This window comes from Prionailurus viverrinus, chromosome D3 (genome assembly GCF_022837055.1).
Source record: "Prionailurus viverrinus isolate Anna chromosome D3, UM_Priviv_1.0, whole genome shotgun sequence".
In the NCBI taxonomy this organism is placed as follows: Eukaryota; Metazoa; Chordata; class Mammalia; order Carnivora; family Felidae; genus Prionailurus; species Prionailurus viverrinus.
The window spans coordinates 59687775-59709161 of record NC_062572.1 but is presented as its reverse complement, the minus strand read 5'-3'; the positions used below and the strand labels follow the sequence as shown (position 1 = coordinate 59709161).

At 55.0% G+C, this 21387-nt stretch overlaps 1 protein-coding gene across 14 annotated transcripts in view; it reads left to right on the top strand.

Moving 5' to 3' along the window:
- The window catches only part of CELF4 (CUGBP Elav-like family member 4), a 295532-nt gene that overhangs the window by 262791 nt on the left and 11354 nt on the right, over window positions 1–21387 (top strand). For 3 of the 14 annotated variants that reach the window (XM_047828537.1, XM_047828535.1, XM_047828533.1), the window contains exons 4-11: window positions 3037–3162; window positions 3610–3689; window positions 4103–4246; window positions 5378–5525; window positions 7666–7815; window positions 11560–11625; window positions 13008–13091; window positions 18108–18191. In XM_047828537.1, coding sequence (XP_047684493.1) covers window positions 3037–3162; window positions 3610–3689; window positions 4103–4246; window positions 5378–5525; window positions 7666–7815; window positions 11560–11625; window positions 13008–13091; window positions 18108–18191 — 882 coding nt within the window. Of the gene's footprint in view, window positions 1–3033; window positions 3163–3609; window positions 3690–4102; window positions 4247–5377; window positions 5526–7665; window positions 7816–11559; window positions 11626–13007; window positions 13092–18107; window positions 18192–21387 lie in introns of all 14 variants that reach the window. The other 11 variants (XM_047828540.1, XM_047828534.1, XM_047828532.1 and 8 more) reach the window with 8 other exon arrangements.

The window sequence follows — 21387 nt, the reverse complement described above, 5'->3', positions numbered from 1 at the left end:
CCTCCGGAAGGAAAGGCCCTGGTCTAGAACTGAGAACGGAGAACTGTAAGGAAGACAAAATTTCAGGGGAGAGGAAGAAAAAAATGAGGGGGAAAAACTGGCAAAAGGGAAGTGCCTGAATAGAAAGGCACGTGTGGATGAATTTTAATGCAATCAGAAGGCTGTCATAATGATAATAAAGGAATATATTCAGATGTCAAGAGAGAGGAGAAGTCGCGGGGTTTCAGTCCCAGCATTTAAATCAGGCTCAGACAGAGGAGGGGCCCCCCTCTTCCCTTCTTTTTTCCTTCCCAGGGAGGAGAATTTCTAAACCTGAGGGCCAGGGATTAGCAGGAGGCAGGGGGTTTCACTTCATTGTCTTTCCGGAAATCCCATTTAATTGGAGTCCTTAAAAGGCGCTGGGGCTGGGTGGGGGACGGGAGTGCAGAGTTGTAATGACTCACGACTCCACTGAAGGCTTGAGAAGCTTCCTCCACTTCATAGAAAATGTTGCTGCTGCTTCTGGGAGTTAAACATAAGCCACTGCCCCTCTCCCCTCTGTCTCTGCCCTCTCCTCTGCCATCTCTGCTCGATGCTCTTTGTTTCTGATTCTTTTCCCTCCATTTCAGCCATTTTCCTTCTCCCTCTGCTCCTAACCTCATCTCCCCCCATCCTTCCCCAGCTTCACCCCTCCACTTTCTCTCTCTCTCTTCTTCTTGGTTTCCTGGCCCAGAATTTGGAGTCTGTGAGCCCTGAAGATGGGGCCGGGGTGTGCCTGGCCTTGAGATGGCCCAAGAAGCCACCTGCTTGCCCGGGCAGGGGCAGGTGGCTAGGCAGGGGCTCCAGGCCCCAGAGCTTTGACTGAAGCCTACTAATGGTGAAGGGCTAGACTGGGGTGCCCTGGTCCAGAAGCAGTAACAACAACTGGCAATGATGCCCTGTAGGGCATGGAAGGAGCTGGGACCCAGGACTACCTCATCACTGAGGACTTGCCCAGTGCTAAGTGCTCTGGGCTAAGAGGTACTGGCAGGGCAGAGGTCAGGGCTTCCTGAAGAGGAGGACTCTGGGGTGGCTTGTGAAGCAGTGCAGGGACCAGGTGGTTTCCTCTGCTTTGCTCCAGACCCCAAGACACCTCTTCAGGTCTATGTGAATTCACCTGGCAGTCTGGGCATGGGGAGGTTCTCTGGGGCAGAAGGTAGCAAGTACTCTGAGTACAGAGAGACATAGACTCAGAATGCTCTCACATTCGCAGGAACCAGAACTCAGGGCCATTTGCAATTTGGGGGTGTACGTTTCTGCACATAGGCTGTGTGTGCCTGTGTTTGTCAGTCATTCGAGAATCAACAAACATCTAGTGAGTGCCTGCTGAGTGCTGATTCCACAGGGATTCTGTTCCAGCTCCTATGGCTGCATAACAATTTAGCCCCAGACTGAGTGGTGTAAAATAACCATTTGTTAAACTCATGGATCCTGGGGGTTAGGCATTCAGACAGGGCACAGCATGAAAGGCCTATCTCTGCTCCAAGACGCCTGGTCCTCAGCTGTTAGATTCAAAGGCTGGGGGCCGGAATCATCTGCAGATTCATTCTTCCCATGTCTGGTGGTCGATGTTGGCCGTCAGCTGGGGACATGGGTTCCTTCTCATGGGGACTTTCCTGTGAGCTAGTTTTGAGTCGTGAGTTCTTCACAGCAGGGTGGCTGGCTTCTCACAGAGAAAGCATTCCCGAAGACAGAGCCAAGTAGGAGCGCCTCCCTTTTATGACTTAACTTGGAAGTCAGCAGGCATCCTTTGTGCCATTTTTTATTGGTTAGAGCAGTCACAGCCCCACCCTGATTCGAGGGGAGGGAGCACAGGCCCCACCTCAGTGGGAGGACTTCACATCACATCGTCACATCGCAACAAGCTTGTGGGACGGGAGATCCTTCGGCAGTCGCGGCTGCTGCAAAGCCGCACAGTCCAGTGTGATCCCTGCTACCCTAAGCACACGGCCAAGTGGTGTCAACAAACCGAGTGGTTCTAAACCCCCTGGGCGGGGGGAGACTGGTGCGGGAGCCCAGCCTTCAGGAACAGGCCCCACAAAAGTGTCCAGGGCTACATTTTTGCAGCATGAACTAGGAAGGGCCAGACCAAGGAAGGGACACCAGATGGAGGTACAAACAATGTGGGATAAAAAGAAGGTGTGACCCTGGGAATGACATAGGGCATTCGTTTGTCCACTCCGTAACTCTGTCCTGAGGGCTGACTAACTGGCACTCCAGGCAAGGCCTGCTCTCTTCCCCCAGGGAGCATCCATGGGGTGGGGGCAGGGAGCTGGACAGAAACCAAAGCAAAGTGGTAAACGATGGTCCTTTGGAATCTGGGCCTTGAGAGACAGAATCTGAGACAGAGAATAAAGGAGAGCAGGAAGGAGGGGCCTTGATGAAGAAGCACTATTTAAACTGAGACCTAGAAGGCGAGAAGAATTCAGCCTTGTGATCAGGAGGCACTTCAGACAGAGGGAAGGACAGATGCAAAAGCCCTGTGGTGGACTTGCCTGTTGTGAGTTAATTTTGGCATCTGGGGGTGAAAGTGGCTGAAGAAGATAGTATGTAGCTAAGAGGAAGGAGAAAGGGAATGCAGGGTTGCCCAGATGCCCCTTGTGCCACCTCTGTGCCATCCGTGTGCCATACAGGTGGGCAGCCAGACCAATGGCCTCACTCCCTCTGTGTGCTGCGTGCCCTCTGGGCGGGAGGGGGCACAGTCGCTGCAATCCAGCCCCCTTGACCCAACCCTTCCTCCCTCACCTCCACCTCTGGCTATGCTCTCCCTCTCTCCCAACCCCCTCACCCTGTGGCCCTCCTGCTCTAGCTGCGTCCAAGCCCTCCCCCTCCAGCTAAGAGCCCTCTTGCCTGCCCAGCTCCTCCCCCTCCTCCTCTTACCCTCCGGTTGTACCCTCTTACCACCACCACCACCCCCACCCCCTCCACCCCCCACCCCCCCTCCTGCCGCCCGGGCCCGCCCGCGTGCAGCCCGGCTCCTCTGGCCCAGGTAAGCATCTCCTAATTTTGTTCCAGAAGATAGAAAACTCTTCGTGGGCATGCTCAACAAGCAGCAGTCCGAGGACGACGTGCGCCGCCTCTTCGAAGCCTTCGGGAACATCGAGGAGTGTACCATCCTGCGCGGGCCGGATGGCAACAGCAAGGGTGCGTGGGGGCGGGGCGGGGGAGCGGGCGGGCGAGGCCTTGGGCCCCACAGCAGCCCCCCGACCCTGGTCAGTCCTGGGCCTCCAGCTGGCCCCGATCTGCGACCTGCGAGCCGGGGAAGGATGCTTGGAAGGGGCAAGGCGGTCCGGCCTGAGGATAAGGGAAGGCCGCCATCCAAGTCCAGAGAGGGGCAGGGAGACTTAAAATAAGGATGCTTTTAAGTCTCCATCCCCGTCCAGGTCTTTCTCTGTCTCTGTGTGGTTCTGTCTTTGTGTTTCTCCGTGTCTCTCTTTCTCTCTCAGTCTCTGTGTCTCACCCATTCTGCTTTCATCCGGGATGCGCCCTCTCCCCTCGGCCCCTCGGGTGACTCACCTCTCAGCCCTCGCGCTTCTAAGGCCTTCCTCGCCCGGCCCTCGCGCCTTGGCTCAGCCTCTCCCGTCCCCCCAGGGTGCGCCTTTGTGAAGTACTCCTCCCATGCCGAGGCACAAGCCGCAATCAACGCTCTGCACGGCAGCCAGACTATGCCGGTGAGTGGGGCGCTCCCGGATGAAGTGAGGACCCCGCGGTGGCCCGAGAGGGACCGAGAGCTCCGCAGGGCCCCGCCTGCCCTTGAGCTCCGTGCACACCTTGCCAAATGTGGGGCGCTCACAGCCTCCTCAAGAGGCAGGAAGTCGTTATCATTATCCCCATTTCTCAGACAAGGACACTGAGGCCCAGAGACGTAAGGAACTGGACTGCCTCTAGATTAAAAAACGCCTGCCGTGGGGTTAAGATCCCAGACAGCTGGGCGAGTGCAGGCGCTGGAACGTGCCGCCCAGCTCCACCCCTCCCCCTCCCCAGGGCCCTCCCCCAGAGGATCGGGTGGGTCCCGCCAGGGCAAGGACAGCTGGGAGAGGAGGCAGCTGGGGCAAGTGGGCCTCACGCGCAGTCCTGGCTGCAGGGAGCCTCATCCAGTCTGGTGGTCAAGTTTGCCGACACTGACAAGGAGCGCACGATGCGGCGAATGCAGCAGATGGCCGGCCAGATGGGCATGTTCAACCCCATGGCCATCCCGTTTGGGGCCTACGGCGCTTACGCACAGGCAGTAAGTGGGGGCGCAGCCGAGTGAGGGGCGGGGCCGTGCGCGCAGCTGTTCTCTAGCTCACTTTGCTCAGAGCCTGGGAGAGCAAGGACGCCCAAGTGTGCTGAGGGGAGCCCTGCTCCTGGCCCAGGATATCCTGCTGTCCTGGAGCATGAGGCGTGATGAGGAGTGAACCCAGGGAGTAGAGACCAGAGGGGGCTAAGAGAAGTCTAGGCCAGTGCAGGGTGGCTTCCAGGAGGAGGTGGGCGGCTATTCTGGTTCTATAGAGAAGGAGCTGGAGAGGCCTCTAGGCTGGGCAGCAAGGTGGGGTGCTCTCAGCGCTCTTCCACTAGTCAGAGTCTAGGAAGCACCACCTGGAAGTGGTGAGAGAGGTGCCCGTGCTTGGTTGTCACCACTCTACCTCTGCCCTCACTCAAGGGAGGCGGTCATTCCCGGCAGGGCTCCTTTGAGGTGCCCCAAAACCCTCTGCATCCACACTTGCCCTGAGGTCCCTTCAGACCCTGCCAGATGCTGCTGGCCATCCACTTCTTCCCTCCACACTGGAGCCAGCTCTGTCCCGGTCTCCCGGAAGTTGACCCCAGACTTGTAACCACAGCCCCCACAGGGGTGGCCCTGAGGTCAGCCGGCGTTCCGGTTCTAAAGATATAAGCTCACTTCACTTCTTCAACAGTGTCCAAACTTGGCCATGTCAGCAACCTACCCAGTCCCCGCTCACCTTTGTGAGGACACTGGGGGTGCCCGGAGTTCTATTCATGATTCTCCTGTTGCTTCTACCCAACAGACTCCAAGTTAGGACCACCTTAAACAAATCCATGCCAAGTTAACTCTACAGAGGCTCACCTAACATGTCTCTGGAGCTCTGGCTGTCACATCTCCATGGATGACAGATCTTTCTTAGGGCTGACCAGCACCCATGGAGCCAGTCCCCTCCTCCTCCCCCTCTACAACTTTAGAGTCCCTAAGACCCTATCATTACTTATGAATACAGTTCTCTCAGAGGGTGGGGGTGGGGGATATATCTGAACTCCCTGGGTTTCAGGGCCTGGAAGGCTGGTCTCCAGGAGCTGAGCCCCCTGGTGGGGAGGGCTGCCCCCCTGGAAGCGCATGATATTTTTTCCACTTCCTCTGCCCCAGCTGATGCAGCAGCAAGCGGCACTAATGGCGTCAGTCGCACAGGGTGGCTACCTGAACCCCATGGCTGCCTTCGCCGCCGCCCAGATGCAGCAGATGGCGGCCCTCAACATGAATGGCCTGGCGGCCGCACCCATGACCCCAACCTCAGGTGAGTGGCCAGGTACCAACACTGGACCTGGTGTGGCAGGAAAGCAGCAGGTGGGACCTATTATTTGGCCAATTTCATCTACTGGTGGACCTTCCCATGGCCAGAGCACATGATGTATATGGACCCAAGCAGGCTTCATCCTCTGGAAGTTTGTAAGTGTTCTAATCCTGGAGCGCCTGGGTGGGTCAGTAGGTTAAGCGTCTGACTTCATCTCGGCTCATGATCTCAAGGTTCACGAATTTGAGCCCCACGTTGGGCTCTGTGCTGTCAGCTCAGAGCCTTGAGCCTGCTTCAGATTCTGTCTCCCTCTTTCTCTGCCCCTCCCCCATTCACATTCTCTCTCTCTCTCTCTCTCTCTCTCTCTCTCTCTCTCAAAAATAAATAAAAACATTAAAAAAAATTTTTTTAAATGTTCGAATCCCTGGAGACCTAAGGGAAGATGGGATGTGGGCCCCATGCAGTCAATGATATGATTTCAGGGTGGTGAAAGTTTCACTCAAGTTATTGAGCCATATCAGGAAGCAATTCATCTTGATCTCTTTTTTAGATCTCTAGAAAGAAATTCACATGAAAACACCTCCCCACTTTGAGGTCTGAGGGGAAAAAAATCTCGCCCATTCTGTGGCCTTATTAAGTTCCTGGCCTAACCAGGGAAGGAGCCCCAGTTTTTTCACTTTTCTTTAATCCAACTTAGATTTGTTGGCTTTTCCCAAGACAAGTGCAAGAGAGATAAGCAAAAGAGATAAGCAAGAGAGAACCTCAAGAATTATTAAAGGACAGCAGGTTTGGAAATAACCCCATTCATAAAGCATGTTCTTTTTTTTTTTAATATTTATATTTGAGAGAGAGAGAGTGCACACAAGGAGGAGAGGGGTGGGGAGAAATAGAGACAGAATATGAAGCGGGCTCTAGGCTCTGAGCTGTCAGTACAGAGCCCAACGTGAGGATCGAACTCATGAGCCGTGAGATCATGACCTGAGTGGAAGTTGGATGCTTAACTGACTGAGCCACCCAAGCTCCCCAGGATGTTCTTAATTAGATCTTGGCTATTGTTCAGTTAAGTGATTCTCAACCTGGGCCAGTTTTGTCCTCCCGCCCACCCAGGACATCTGGCAATGTCCTGAGACATTTTTGGTTGTCACAACTGGTAGGGGGAGTGCTACTGTAGTCTAGTAGGTAGAGGCCAGGGTTGTTGCTAAACATCCTATGATGCCCAGGAGAGCCCCTCACAATAAGGAAATGTCTGTCCTCAAATGTCAGTAGTGACAAAATTAAGAAACCCTTGTCTAGTCCCAAGGCCTGGCCCAACACCCCAGGTTCTCATTCATCCAGCTTCCTCAGCTCCCTGCACCATACTGGCAGCCTTCCTGACATCCAGGAGCTGTAGAGATTCCCTGATTCCTATAGGAAGAGGAAGGCCCTTTCCAGTATAATCATCAGTATGCCATCCACACCTTGGGCTCCACCCACCTGGCATAGAGAAGGCACAGGGTATTGTCATCTGACCCTGACTTTACCCTTGTCACAATGGGCATCACCATTGCCTCCACTGGAGGAGGCCTCAGTGTCTATTTGGTGTATGAATAGGGCTGAGTCTGGACTCTGCAAAGGGCTCTCTCCTTATGTGCAAGGGAACATCAGAATTAAGACCTCCTCCCACCTGAGTAGCAAAACTCCTTCATGGGGAACCAGATCAGCCCCTCAGTGATGCAGACAAGAGAGCAGAGCCAGCAACTTAGTAGCCCTGTAGTGGCTAAACAAGGACCAGCCCATCCTGACTTAGCTGGGGTGAGCAACATCCACTAAAAAAGATGAAAGGAAGATTAAGTGTAGTCAAAGTCAAGGACACTGAGAATAGTTTATGTGCTGCAGGTCCAAGGCCATGCTGCAGTCACTGGTCAGGGAAGCCTTCTTGGGGTGGGCCAGAGTTGGACTCTGCCTTGAAGGATGGATACAGTTGGGATGAGTGGTGTCACCATGAAGGGAGATAACCCCAGGCATGATTCACAGATAGGACTGACTTGGGAGGTCTTTTCCCAGGCCCTTGGAGCCAAGGGATAGAGCTCCATGGGTCAGCCTTCCTCACCTTGGTTCTGCTTGCCTCCCCTCCTCTTCCACCCCTCTGCACTTCTGGAACCAGGTGGCAGCACCCCTCCGGGCATCACTGCACCAGCTGTGCCTAGCATCCCATCCCCCATTGGGGTGAACGGCTTCACCGGCCTCCCCCCACAGGCCAATGGGCAACCTGCCGCAGAAGCTGTGTTTGCTAATGGCATCCACCCCTACCCAGGTAAGCACATCTGGCAGCCCTTCCTTCCCCATGCAGCACATTCCTCATCCATTCTGTCCCTGCCCTTGCTTGTAATAGGGAACATGTGGCTCCTACCCTCTGCCTGTTCCTTGGTAGAACCCCAAATGTGATCAGAGAGAGCCAGCCTCCTGCCCTCCTTCAGGGAGCCCCTGGTTGGAGAGAAGAGAGCAGCCCATTCCTGGAGCTCCGTCAGGAAAGAGAAGAGAACAGATATGGTTGTACACTGACATAGAGAGGCTAGTAACTGCAAGTTAATTGGGAGTGAATTTGGCCCATAGGAAATGAGTGGAGAGAGACACTAAAAGAATAGTCATACTTAGTGTTAAGTAGGAAAAAAATCTCTTGTATGGATGAGGCAGAGGCATATAGATTTGACATTTTGACTAGTACATACTAGTTTGGTCCCTGGATCTATACAAAACTGTGGTTGGCACTTCGGACAAGTGTGTCAGAACCATGGATAGCACGCCAGTGCTTCTTGCATAAATGCTGGCCTACAAGACCCAGGAGGCCTGTTCCTGATGCACTTTGTTCCTCTCAAACTTAGCATGTCTCTTGTGGTGAGAGTACCCAGCTGCTTGCAGCAGCTCCTCTCTCTGGCCTTGAGGATGGACTGACATTAGAGTAGGGAAGCTGGGCCTAAAGCCCTAAGGTAAACTGGCAAGGGGCAATGTAATAGAGATGTGAAGAGGGCTGTCCTCCTTCCTGGAGGGCAGATGGTTACAGCACAGAGTCCCTGTAAGTACTGGTAAGTGCCCGGTCTGTGGCAGATGAAAGGGGGGGGGGGTGCTCCAGAAGGAGAACAGGACATGGGCCTATCCCCTGGGAGGTCAAAGCCAGTCAGGAACACAATATACATTGACAGCATAATGAGACAGTAAGGCAGAACAGAGCATCATCAGGAGCTTCCTGAGGAGGAGGCCCAGATCAACTTTAACAGATGGATAGGAATTAGAGAGGTGAGGGCGAATGAGGAACATAGTCCTGTAGAGGAGGCTGTCCTGGAGGCCCAGAGGCAGGGGGCCCCTTCCTGGCAGGGACAAGGGGTGGTAAGGAGTTTGGCCCAACTAGGACCGAGGAGGTCAGCTAAGGGGCAAAGTATGCCCTCTACTCTGCTCACCAGAATCATTTGTGTGTCTTTGTGAAATCACAGAAGCCCAGATATTTTGATTTCAGTGTCTGGAGTGAGGCCCAGACATCCATAGAATATGAGAGTTCCACCAGCAGCAGAGTGCAAGGTCACTGTGCTAGCAAGAAATAGAGAATTTCCTGACTTTGACCTTGGAATTGTCTCTGATCTGATCCCAGAGGCTGGGATCCGTCTGGATCCCCACTCACCTCCCTGGGCCGCCAGGGCCGGCCCCCTACCACGTTGCTCCACACTTCTCCCCTCACTGCTAAGAGAAGCCAGAGAATCCCAGAGTAAAGGGGCAGGGCCAGAGGATCTGGACTGTTGTTGAAGGATGAAGACTTCAGGCTGGCAAGGGAGGCAGGGAGAGGCTCGGCAAGCCAGAGGTGGGAGAGACCCCACCAAGCTCAGGTTCTTGGGCTCCTCCCCACTCTGGCTCATGGGCTGGGAGATACAGTCCCCAGCACATCTGGGTGGTTTCATTTCCCCCCTCCTCCCTGCCCGCAAGCCCATCTGGATCTCTGGATTTTGACAAACCTGTTTCTTCCCCACCCCCACCAGCATCTGTGAGCTGTTTCCCTCATGGAATTTGGAAATGTTCCTCTCCCCCATTTGTAACAATCTGCCACATCCCATAAACAATTCCCTGCCAGAGCAGGGGGGAGGGATGAGGGAAGGAAAGGAGAAAAGTAGTACATTAAAAAAATTAATTTACCATCTTTAAATGCAGAGTTTGGAGCTGCTATAATGAGCGAGATCCTTCAAAGTGTTCACTCTTTGGCAGTTACTAATGAGGTCATTAAGCAGAGAAGTAGAGAAGGGTCTCAGAAATGTTTTTCTCCACTTCCTAGCCCCGGGTAGCTTCTCTGTCCTCCCCTCTCACTCAACAAGATCACGTTGGAAGCACTCAGTGTGGCTTTTATTGCCACATAACACCCCCGAAGGGGTGGCTCTCACAACTGCTAAGGACCGTTTGCTCCTTACGTCACAGAATGTGCTCAGCACTTGCTATGATTCTGGTCCTGTGCTGGGCAAGCTGCCATGTAAGTTGTGCAGGTGATATTTTGCATAGGCCATCCAACTGGCCAGAGGAAGAGACACCTTTTTCTAATTTGCATAAAGGCACTTTGTGTGTGAGCAGCTGGGAAGACTGAGAGGGCAAAGCTAGACATGGCTCTCCAGAGAGCTGGGGCTGGTAGAGGAGTCAGGCAGAGGGGGCAAAAGGGTAGAGAAGACCAGCCCGACAAGCATCATCACCATTACCACCTCCCCACCAGGAGCTCCTGGCTCCAGTCTCCAACTCGAGGGAAATAGACGAATAAGGTTTCGTCCTGGGACAACCCCAGGCTGGAAGGGGCCTGCATCCTGACCTGTCTTCAGCTCCCCACTCTGAGCAGTGCCCTCCTGGGCCCAGCTCTCCTGCAGCCATCTACGCTGTCTCCCAGGACCACTGCCCCTTGGATTTTCCCTGGGCTCCCCTGCAGCTCAGGTGCTGTTGTTCTAGTGGAAGGTTACCGAGAGGTTTAGGGACAAGAGCTCGGAAGGGAAGTTTGGGAATTCTTCCTGGTCTGCAGGCCCCAAAGCCTAGCACTACCAGCCAGCTGGCTGGCCTGGGTTGCCAGGCAGATATAAGCCCAGATAATTGTCTTCCTGCCTTGCTGTATTATCCACTCTGCCTTGGACATATTGAGGCTGGATCTGTCTGGGTACCCACTCACCAACCTGGGCCTCCAGGGCCAGCCCCCTACCACGTCAGCCATCAGTGGGTGGCCTTGGTCACCAGAGGCAGTGCCCACATTCGCCGGGCTTTTACCCGCAGCACCTGTAGACACAACAGAGGCAACAGAAATGGGCCAAGCCTTTGCCCCAGTCCAGCCTCCCCAGGTTGCTTGCCAGAGTATCAGCCTAAGGCTCCTCTCCTTACGCTGGGCAGTAGACAGCCCAGACTCACGAGATCAGGTGGAAGGAAGGTCCTTGGTCTTGTGGTTCTTCAGTTTTTGGGGCCACATGGGGCAGGCCTCATTTGTGTGGCCAGTTCCTGCTGAATGTGTCTCGGGCGTGACCTCAGAGTGCAAGGCCTCCTTGCCTTGTGCAAACTCCCTAAGGATAAAGGAGAGGTCCCTGTGTTTGAGCAGCACGGGTGGCCCAGGAGGACAGTGTGGCAGGATGAAGCCTCCCATGCCCTTCATTTCACCCAGCTGGGATCTGCCCCTGACTTGTGTTGGGGATAAGTGAGGAGGAGACCACCCTCTTGGTAACCTCTAGCCTCCTCACCCGTTTTCCCACAGCCCTCGTCCAGGACCAGGTCGCTCAGGTATCTTCCCACCAAGCCCCTCATGGTGGAGCCCTCCTCTGGCATCTCCTTCCCGTCCCTTCACAGCCTTCTTCATGAGCGACCCATCCCACCCCACCCCACCCCACCCCACCCCAAGCCAGCTGCACCCTGAGTCCCCCAGCCCCCAGGCAGGGTGGGGGCAGACGCCACAGTGGCTGGGAAGGGCAGTGCCGCCGAGGCATCATCTCCCCGGGCACGGCGGGGGAGAGGCTGGTCTGGGTGGGCATCGCTGACTTCTGCTCCCTTGGCTCCCCTGCAGCACAGAGCCCCACCGCCGCGGACCCCCTGCAGCAGGCCTACGCTGGAGTGCAGCAGTATGCAGGTCGTTAGTATCCTCACGTCCCCACACCTGGGGCACCAATGCCCCCTTTCCTCCCCAGGCCTGGGCCCGGAGCTGGGGAGGGGAGGGGGAGGAGTGGGAGGGGCGGGAAGGGTATCCTGGGAGAGGACCCGCTCCCCTTCTACGAGCCCCCAGCATTCAGGCAGAGTTTACTTCTGATGGCCGGTACCCTTTGCAGCGGTGGGTGGTCAGAACTTCACACGAGTAGGTGAGCCAGGCTGAAGCTCTGGGCAGATACTCGGCTCTGAGGCCGGACTTTCCTCCCAACCTTGGTGCTTCCAGGGCTGGTTTGTGCTGGGGGAGAGGCCAGAATTCACAGTCACTGGTCTGGCAAATGTAGATGCCTGGGTTTGAGGGAAGGAGCGACCCTGGAAGAGAAGCAGTTCTGCTCCTTCCCCCATCCACATCCAGGCAGCAGGAATGGGGCTCCAGCGAGGGGACATAGGCAGCCAGCGGTAGAAAAAAAGAAGTGAGAAGAGATAGCCTTGGGGCCAGCAGATGGCCTTAGGTCACTGAGTGGGGAGGTGATCAGCCACTGTAGGAAGCCCAAGGCAAGCTATCAGTCATTATCCTCTGTCTGTCTTTCACACACACACACACACACACACACACTATAATCATCTCTGCCCAGCCAGTCTCCTGCTGTCTGGCCAGGTCAGAAAGAGCCAGCAATATCTCTCCTGAGGGCAATATGGGGACTCTGGTGAAGCTGGCCTCTCACATCTGGAGGTCAGGGGAAGCTCTCTCACCTGCTGGGACCCTTGAACTCTGACCTCAGATCCTGTACCTTTGGAGGCAGGCCAGGCTGGGGACAGGGACTGGCCATTCCTGTTCCACCTCTGACCCTTTCCAGTTGAACCCAGAAAGTACCAAGTTTGGCCAACTGAGTCCTTTGCCCCTGAGAACCACCCCCTGGCAGGATCCCAGAGGCCAAGCTCATACGTAGGGTGGCACCCCACCTCCCACACAGGTGCCATCTGAGTGGGAGGAGGGTACAGGTGCCAGAGTCAGCCCTGGCTCAAGGAATGGGGATTCCTGGTGGTGTGGGTGATCTTGTGCGGGCACTCCAATGTTTTTGATGGTCCGTTATTGTGGATTATCCACAAATGCGGGTGCTCCATTTTTTCAGAATAAGCTTGCCTTCCCCCAACTGCATGCACACGTGCGCGCGCGCACACACACACACACACACACACACACTGCTGAACTGGCTTTATCTTAAGTGGCTAAGCTAAAACGCCCCTTTTGGCTGGTCTGCTTTTACTGCTCAACACTGAAGTTTCTCTCTTTCTTCCTGCCTCTCACTCTGTCTCTCTCCATGTCACTGTCGCTGTCTCTTCTCTCGCCTCTTCTCTTTGGCCCTCCAGCAGCCGCCTACCCTGCTGCCTATGGTCAGATAAGCCAGGCCTTTCCTCAGCCACCTCCAATGATCCCCCAGCAACAGAGAGAAGGTGAGTTTTTGAGCTGGGGCTCCTAGGCCCCTCCCCACCCCCTTCTGTCCCCAAAGGGGCTGCTCACCTGGGCCTTCGGCTGGGGTGTTTCGTTTGAAAGGTGACCATGTTTGTGTGTGGTGTTGAGGAGGGTGAGGGAAGACAGCCCAATCGTGACATGGTGCATTTTCCAATCCAAACATGGAGGTGGGCTTCTCAAGGGCAGCTCTGGAAACCCAAGTGGCAGGAGGGCAGGAAGGTGGAGCCCTGGAAGAGGTGGGGGTCCAAGAATCCCCCATCACCTGATGGGCAGGATTTGGCCAGTGGAGAGGAAGGGGAGAAGTAGGAATTCTCACCACGGGGCCGGAGTAGGGAGACCTGTTCATCACGGACAGGAGAACTTGTATCCTCTGGGTGCTCCCAGCTGGAGCTCCCAGGGTGAGACTCCACAGGCAGGTGCGGGAGTGGGAGTGCCTCTGTGCAACCTAGTGGAAGGAGAGGTGCCTGGAAAGTCACATCCAGAGGCCCTGGTGTGCACAGGGCAGGCAAGGCCAGTGGGGTTTGGGAGGCTGGGATCTGATAAAGACCCTCAGTGTCTTCCCGTTCCAGAGACTAGAGACCCACAGGGAGCTGGATAAATAAGCCCACCCTCAGGATTCTGTGGGCATGCTCACAGAAAGCCCAGTGGAGGGGGGGGGGGGGGGGCAGGGATACTAACAAGGTCTTGCCTTCCCTAGCCCATGAAAAGGGTTACCCACCAGTGAGGCCACTGCATCTGTCCCAGGAGCCCATTTGGCCAGAGGATTCCGATGGTCTCCAGATAAGCAGCTCATAGTCCCTGCAGCATAGGTCCCCAGAGCCAGGAGATGTGGGTTAGCCCTGGAAAAGACCCCAGGGTCTGCTAGTCCTAACGCATTGGTCGGACGGGCCCCAAACATGCCCCAGATGGCTGAGAACCTGGACTTCTAAGCAAATCCATCTGGATCTGACTCCCAGTTTATGGCCACCTTCTTCCCCTTCCCCTTGATGTCCTTACCTATAAAATGAGAACAGTGAGGATTAGTTGCTAGAGAAGCATGAAACTCAAAGCTCACGTCTGACTCAGAAGTCCAGAACTTTCCTATGGATTTCTCGCTGTGCACACAGCCTTTCCTTCACCAAACCGTCATCCCTCCAAAGTTGTACATGATGCCCACCACCCCAGTTGACACACACTGGGCAGCTCCTGAGATCTGTGTCATCACCTCTCCACGGCCAGGAAGGCCAAGCTACAGGAACCCAGAGGAGTGTGCGGTGGGGACCCTGCCCACAGCCTGCGAACACGGCCTGGTCTGGCTCTGTCCGGAGTGGCATCTGGGCCCGCTGGTGGTGAAGTGGGGGCGGGGGGTCCAGCAGCCCTGCCTCCACCAGAGGGTCCCTTCATTGGTCTGTGGCCCTTGAGCCTGCTTTGCTCCTGCCCTCCTCCCCTTCAGTCCAGCTCTTCCAGTGCCATGTCAGTGAGAGCAGAGCCATGAAGGGCAGGGTCCAAGAGTCCCAGTCTTGCCCGTCCAAGCCCAGACCAGAGCACAGTGCCCACAGGCACTATCACCCCACTGGCCTTAGGCTGACACACCCTCAGCCCGCAGTCAGTGCCCTGCATCACTCTGGCCTGTGGGCTCAGGGGTCTCTAAACTCTACCACACACACAAACACACACACACGCACACACACGCACACACACACACACACACACACACACGCCTGCAGGTCAGTGCTTCTCTGACCAATACACAGGTTAGCCCCTAACCCTGGCCTTAAATAGACTGAGACCCTCCATCTACTCCCTGTTCGTCCTCTCTTACACTCTGCACCACCCCATGTATCTCACTCTGCACTTCTCATACCTTCCTTCCATCTCTGAGCAGCTTCAGCTCCCTACCCCTGTGCCCAGCTCCCCAGACCAGACCTGGTGAGGCCAGTCTCTGCTCCAGCCATCTCTCAGATGCGGAATCTCCCTTTATTGTCCACACTCTTCCTGACGGGAGCACAGGACGAGCGAGCCACCATAGGAGAGCAGGGCATGGGGAAGGGTGAATCGTGGACCCAGATGTGTACAGAACCAGGTTTCATACAAGGGTGAGCTCATGGTGCTGGAAGCGGGGCTGTCAGAGAAGGCTTCGGGTGCCTTGGAGGATGAGGTCTTCAGCACATAAATATGGACAGACAGACACTCAAGGCAGGGAGAACAGGAACAAAGGCATGGGTGCTGCAAAGTATGAGGTGAGCCTGGGCTTGGGGACGGGACCAGGTGGGGAGACAGGACGGGGTGGGCTGCAGCCAGACCAGAGTCATGTCCACAGTGTTATATGAAGCACAGGTGAGAAAGAAGGCTGTGTTCCTCCAGCCATGATAGTGGTTGGCCCTTTCTGTCATGGTTACCACCCCCCGTGAATGTCACTGACATACTTGGACACACTGGTTGTGGGAGAGACCTCCTTCCAGGACCTTGTCTTTGAGCCGAGCCTGAAAACCAACAGATGCCTGAATTCCTGGAGGCTCTCAGCTCCAAGATGGGTTGAGGTTACCCTCGGGGCTGCTCCAATCCTGGCTCTGCCCAGGGCTGCAGTGTGGCCAGAATAATCACCTCCTGTGTCTGGAGCCCTGCTTCACCATTTCTCAGAAGGCTGGGTGGGACCAGATTGATCTTACAGTCCTGCTGGTGATGCCATCTGGATGCTGTACTATCTGTGGATGAGGAAATGCAGGAAGGGCTTGGGGATGGAAGACAATGTGTGTGCTCCCTCTGGAGGGGTGAGGGGCAGGGGGCTAGGCTGGGGCTGTGAGAGCCATTCCTGTGAAGTTCAATGACACACCATACTGATGGGATGAGCCTGTGGGCTCTGACCTTGAAGGCTCTTTGAGACTTTAAGTTGAATAGATATAACATCCACATAAAGCATCTTGTCGAACTTGAAGTGAGGGTCCCAGGTTCAAGGCAGGTGGCTACATGGGGTGGGACAGTGAGGGAAGCCTGAAGAATGGGATGGAAGGAAGAAGGAAGGCAGTGCTGAGGGAGGGGCAGGAGGGCAGGAGAAGGCAAATGCCCCTGCCCCCTACAGCTCCCAATCTGACTGCAGAGAAAACCTCTCAGAGCGAAAGGAGAAAGAGCCTCAGACCACAGAGTGTAGACTTAGGGAGCACTGGAAGAGAGAAGGTATGGGGAGAATCTGGGTGGGAGTCCTGGAGGAGGTGTGGCTTAGATTAGGCCTTCAAGCTGATTTCTGCCCGGAGGGGACTCACATCTAGCTGGGGACCATCAAGGGACGCATTCAGAGTATGAACCAGTGAGAACATGGCATGGCTGGAGATGGGGTAAGCTTGGGGGATTCAGCAGCAGGGACCCCTGGAGATGGGTGAGGGAGCATGCTTGCGTGGGTTCTGAATGCGCCGTCAGCAGGCACTTTTCCTGGGAGACAGTGGTCCAGGAAGGAGAGGCTGAGGGTGGGAGGCTGAGGGTCGATGATGCAGGATGGGGACCAAGGACCCAGGAGGTCAGACACTCAGAGGGTCGCTTTGGTGGTCAAAGGGGTCTTTGGAAGGAACAAGGAGGAGAGTGAGGGTCCAGAGACTTGCTCCTGAACTGGGTTACCTGGCAACCTCACCTGTCCCAGAGAAGCAGGATGTGGTTCTGGCCTTGCAGCCACACACAGCCCACATCGATGCCTTACTACCTTCACTTTTGAGCTCATGCTTAGTCTCAACCAGTCTCTGGTCAGAGCCTCGGTTCTTCTACGTCTCTAACAAATGCAGCTTTGCATGGCCTCCACAGGTTGGAAACCATCACTGGAATGACCACGTTCTAAAAGGTTAATAACACGTAGCATACTCTGTTTAAAATGGCAAGAAAGAGATGAATCATCTTAGAAATATTTCCATTTCAAAGTTAAAATTGAGAATTATGGTTATTTAAACAAAACATAACTCTTTAGCTGTTTGGAAATTTTAGAAATCCAAAGGCTTCAACAGTGTTCAGGGTTTCTGGGCACGGAGATTTATGATAGGGAGAGAGGAAAGCACAGAGTTCAGAGGCAGATGGCCTGGGTCCATATCCTGGCTCTCTCACCTCAGCCGTGTGATTTTTGGCAGGTGACTTAACCTCTCTGGGCCTCCGTTTGCTCATCTGTAGTGGGAGTGATGACAGTACTTGCCTCAGAGGGCTGCTAGAAGATTCAGTGACTTAACCTACATATAAAGCGCTTAGAAGAGCCTGACATGTAGTTCACGCTGTAGAAGTGGCAGGTTGTTACCGCTGTCAGGAAATGGGGAGCTCCATGTAATAAGGCTTGCAGGTACCCCGGCTAATCACGGAGCTGTGCCGTGAAACCCCTCCTGTGCACCTAACCTGTTGGAGGAGGCTAGAGAAGTCCTGATGTCTGTACTCAGGACTGGGGCTGAGTGAGAGGTTTGGGGCAGGGGAAGGTTGGGCACCAGGTGGGAAGCAGTGGCTGCGGATTTTGGAGAAAGATGGGCCAAGCAGCAGCCAGCTGGGAGGTCCCAGCTGGGGCCTGGCTGTGGGACGTGACAAGAAGCTTCTCACCTGGCACCATGGGCCTGCTGGGCTGCCCAGGGCCATTCCAGAGCAGGTGCTGGGCCGGAGGGCGGCCGCCTGGCCTTCCCCAGCTCTCCCTACTCCTGCCTGTCCTCAGTACCTCCTCTCCCTGGCTGACCAGGCCTTGGCACATTTACCCCCTTCACTCGTCAGCTCTGCCCCTGGAGCGAGTTTCCAGGCACCATCTTATAGATCCATTTTGCAGCAAAGGTGACTGAGGCACAGAGAGGTTCAGTGACTTGACCAAGGGCAGGGCGGAGACCAGAGCTCAGGCTTGGGGCTCAGCAGTCCCCACTCCTCCATGGCCGCCCTTGGATCTTGGATGAGACCCCCCCTCCCAACCTTGCCCCCCTCCCTGCTGCCGCTGCCTAACTCGCTCACCTCTCCTCTGTCTCTCTCTTCCCCCCACCCTGCCATCCCTCCTCCCTGCCCCACCCCCCCCACCGCAGGGCCCGAGGGCTGTAACCTGTTCATCTACCATCTGCCCCAGGAGTTTGGGGACGCTGAGCTGATGCAGATGTTCCTCCCTTTCGGTAATGTCATCTCCTCGAAAGTGTTTGTGGATCGGGCGACTAACCAAAGTAAATGCTTTGGTGGGTAAAGATAACAAACCAACTAGCTTCACCCAGGACAGGGCGGTGCTCGCACCAATTTACCGGTGTCCGACTGCTTTTAACCTGCTCCTTCACATCGCCCCCACCCCCAGGTGCTCCCTATGGCCCAGCCCCCAGCCTCCACCTCCCACTCCTCTTCTCTCTGCTACTGTTCTTTTGGCTTCTTGGCTTTCCCTGCCCGCCCATGCTCCCCCCTCCCCCATCACAGTCCAAGAGACAGGTCCCCCTGCCTGTCACAAGGCCCAGTTTCCACCCACTGAGAAGGGGAAGGAGTCACCTTGGGCCAGGGTGGTGGAGGCATCGAGCAGAGCCCATTCTCCCAGCAGCTCCCCGTCTTGCAATCATAGAGGCCCTGGTGGATGCCACGCATGATCCTTGGGGTGGGGGGGGTCTGCCCAGCTGAGGCCCCTATCCTGCCTGCCCCTCGGGCTCCTCTCTATCCTGCCCCTGCCGCCCTTCTCTGTCTACCCTGCTCTTTGCTCCCCTCCTGCCACCCACTGAACCCTCCTTCCCCCACCACTCCCTCAGGCCACCAGAGCCACATTGCTGAGGAGTCAGGAAGAACAAACTGGTCCTGCCCTCAGGAAGCCTCAGGTCTGAGCTTAGATGAAAATCATGCCTACCCCGCAGCACTGAAGTCTGCAAGGCACCAAGTAATGGAGCAAAGAGAAAGGCAGGTGGATGGAAACAGTGAGGAAGGGGAGGGAACTTTGCAGAGGGAGAACAAAGTGGGTGTGGGAGCCTAAGGACAGTGAATGAGGGAGCCAGCAGGAGGCTTGGGGAGAAGGGATCCTGGGAGGCCAGCTGTGAGGGAGGGGCTGTGTTGGGGGTGCTGACCATCAGACGAGGATGCTCCTGGGATGGAGGCAGAGGGAGATGAGGGGAGGTCCTTGAGCTGAGAGTAATAGAAGGAAAATACAGCTTTTAGGAAGTGTGCATGGCGGCAGGATGCTAGACGGGACGGGGGACTTGGGAAGATTTGGAGTATGGTTGTCAGATAAAATATAGGGTTCCCAGTTAAACTGGAATTTCTGATGAACAATGGATGCATCTTTTGTGTGTAAGTATGTCCCAAATATTATATGCAATATGTTCCATGCAATATTGGGGATATACTTACAGTAAAAAAATATTCATTGTTTACCTGAGATTTCAATTCAACTGAGCATCCTGTGTTTGGATTTGCTGCAGACCTCCTGGAATTCGGCCTCTCCCACACCTCTCCCCTCCACTCCTCCTTAGCTCCTCTCCTGTCTCCTCTTTTGCCTCTATTAGCCGTGTCTCCGCGGCTAGATCCACTCATGGGTCCCCAAGGAGTGAGGAGTCCAGTCCCCAGAAGAGCCACACATGGGACCAGAGCTGGGTCTGCCAGAAGCTTAGCTCTCCAGGTCGAACCCCAGATCCTGGGTCTGTGAGGACAGAGTAGGGGCCTGTGTTACCTGGGGAACCCCGATCACAGCTTGGGACGGTGTAGGGGAGACCATACAAGTGTGTAGAAGCATCAGCAAGCCCTTGTTAAAGAGATTCCAGTTTGGAGACCACTTTCCCAGAACCATGAAAGGCTTGTGGTTTTAGATAATATTCCCCAAAGCAGTCAAGACCTTTGAACCTTTGTCCCTTGCCCTCTGGCAGCCGCCACAGGAAGTTTGTGGTACTTGGAGGGCATAGAGTTGCCCCAGGAGTTCATTTGTCTTTGGGTATGAGAAGACAAAGAAAAAGACAGAGACAGGGGTTGAGCCCCTCCCTTGTTGGACTGATACTTCTCCTGACAAATTACAGTTACATATGTAAGAACAACAAACTGGAGATTATTGCCTTTGCTCTTTAAATAAGCCTTGAATGTTCCCTACATCAGAAGAAAGACATCTGCTAAGAGCCCACAAAGCTCTGGGCACCTGGGCCAGCAGGCTTGGTCTCCGGCCTCAACCTCGGAGCATTTGTGCTGTGGCTCCTGTGAACACAGCCCGTTTTTTCGTAGCCATTCTTGGAGTCTGCCCCAGACACTACCCTTGCCATTTGCCTATTTAAATTCTCCAGGACCAAGGTTTTTTTCCCTGCTTTTTCTGAAAATCATCTTCTGTATACCTCTGCTCTGGCTCTTTCCTTTATTCCTGAACAGACAGACTTCTAGCACTAAACATCCACTGGCCTTAGAGAAGGATGCGCTCCTGCCTTGAGGGCCGGCTGGGCCCAGTCGTTCCTCCCAGAGCCCCTGGGGTTCCTTTTTTCTTGCTCTGGCAGCTGAGTTTTCCGCAACTCCCCCGGAGGCCTTTAGTGTGAGAACCAGCTCCAGCACTCATTCAAAGTCAGGTCATTTAACTCAGAGCCTCAGTGTCCTCATTTGTGAAATGAGGACACCGGTAGTCATTTCTCAGGGGCGGGGCCCAGTGTGAGGTTACAGGAGGGTGGCTGTGTGTGAGGGGCTTTGCCAGAGTAAACCCTCAGGAGAGGCGAGAACGCCCTTTGTTCCCAAAAGGAGGAATCGTTTTTGAGTAAATGTGGTCCTATGTTAAAGTGAACCCTTCAAAGGCCACACTTGTTCTTTATAAGCATAAACAGAATCTCCCAGGGGGCTTTGTGAGCTGATGTGCAGCGCTAATGGTAGCTATGTTGGAAGAAGGGCTCGGGGGACACCAGGAAGGTATCCTCCCCACATGGCTCCCCACAATCTGTGAGGCAGGAACCTTCTCAAGGCTGGGGGGGGATGGGGGGATCAGACTCTGGGAAGAGGGACGTAGTCCTAGAAACCACAACAATGGGAGATGGTGTCCAGAGCCCCGTTCAGCAACCCTGACTGCTCACCAGTTAACAAAACTAGTTGAGGAAGAGAAGTTTCCTTGAGCCTGGAACCCTTCCCAACCCCCCGGGGCTTCGAGAGACTCTAAACTCTTCTGTGAAGGCTGGGCTTCTTCCCTGCAGGACCTCTTCTCCCCCACTCTCCCCACTGGGTGGCTGCCTCTCTGCCCTAGATAGCACCTCCAGCCCTTCTGTCTTTCTCCCAGCTCTTCTCTGCTTTGCTCAGATTTGTTTCCTGCAAAAAGAGCCACTGAGGACAGGGGGCAGGTGGCGAGGTAGAGTTGGAGCTGACAGGCCAGCAGAGGAGAGAGGGGTGGAA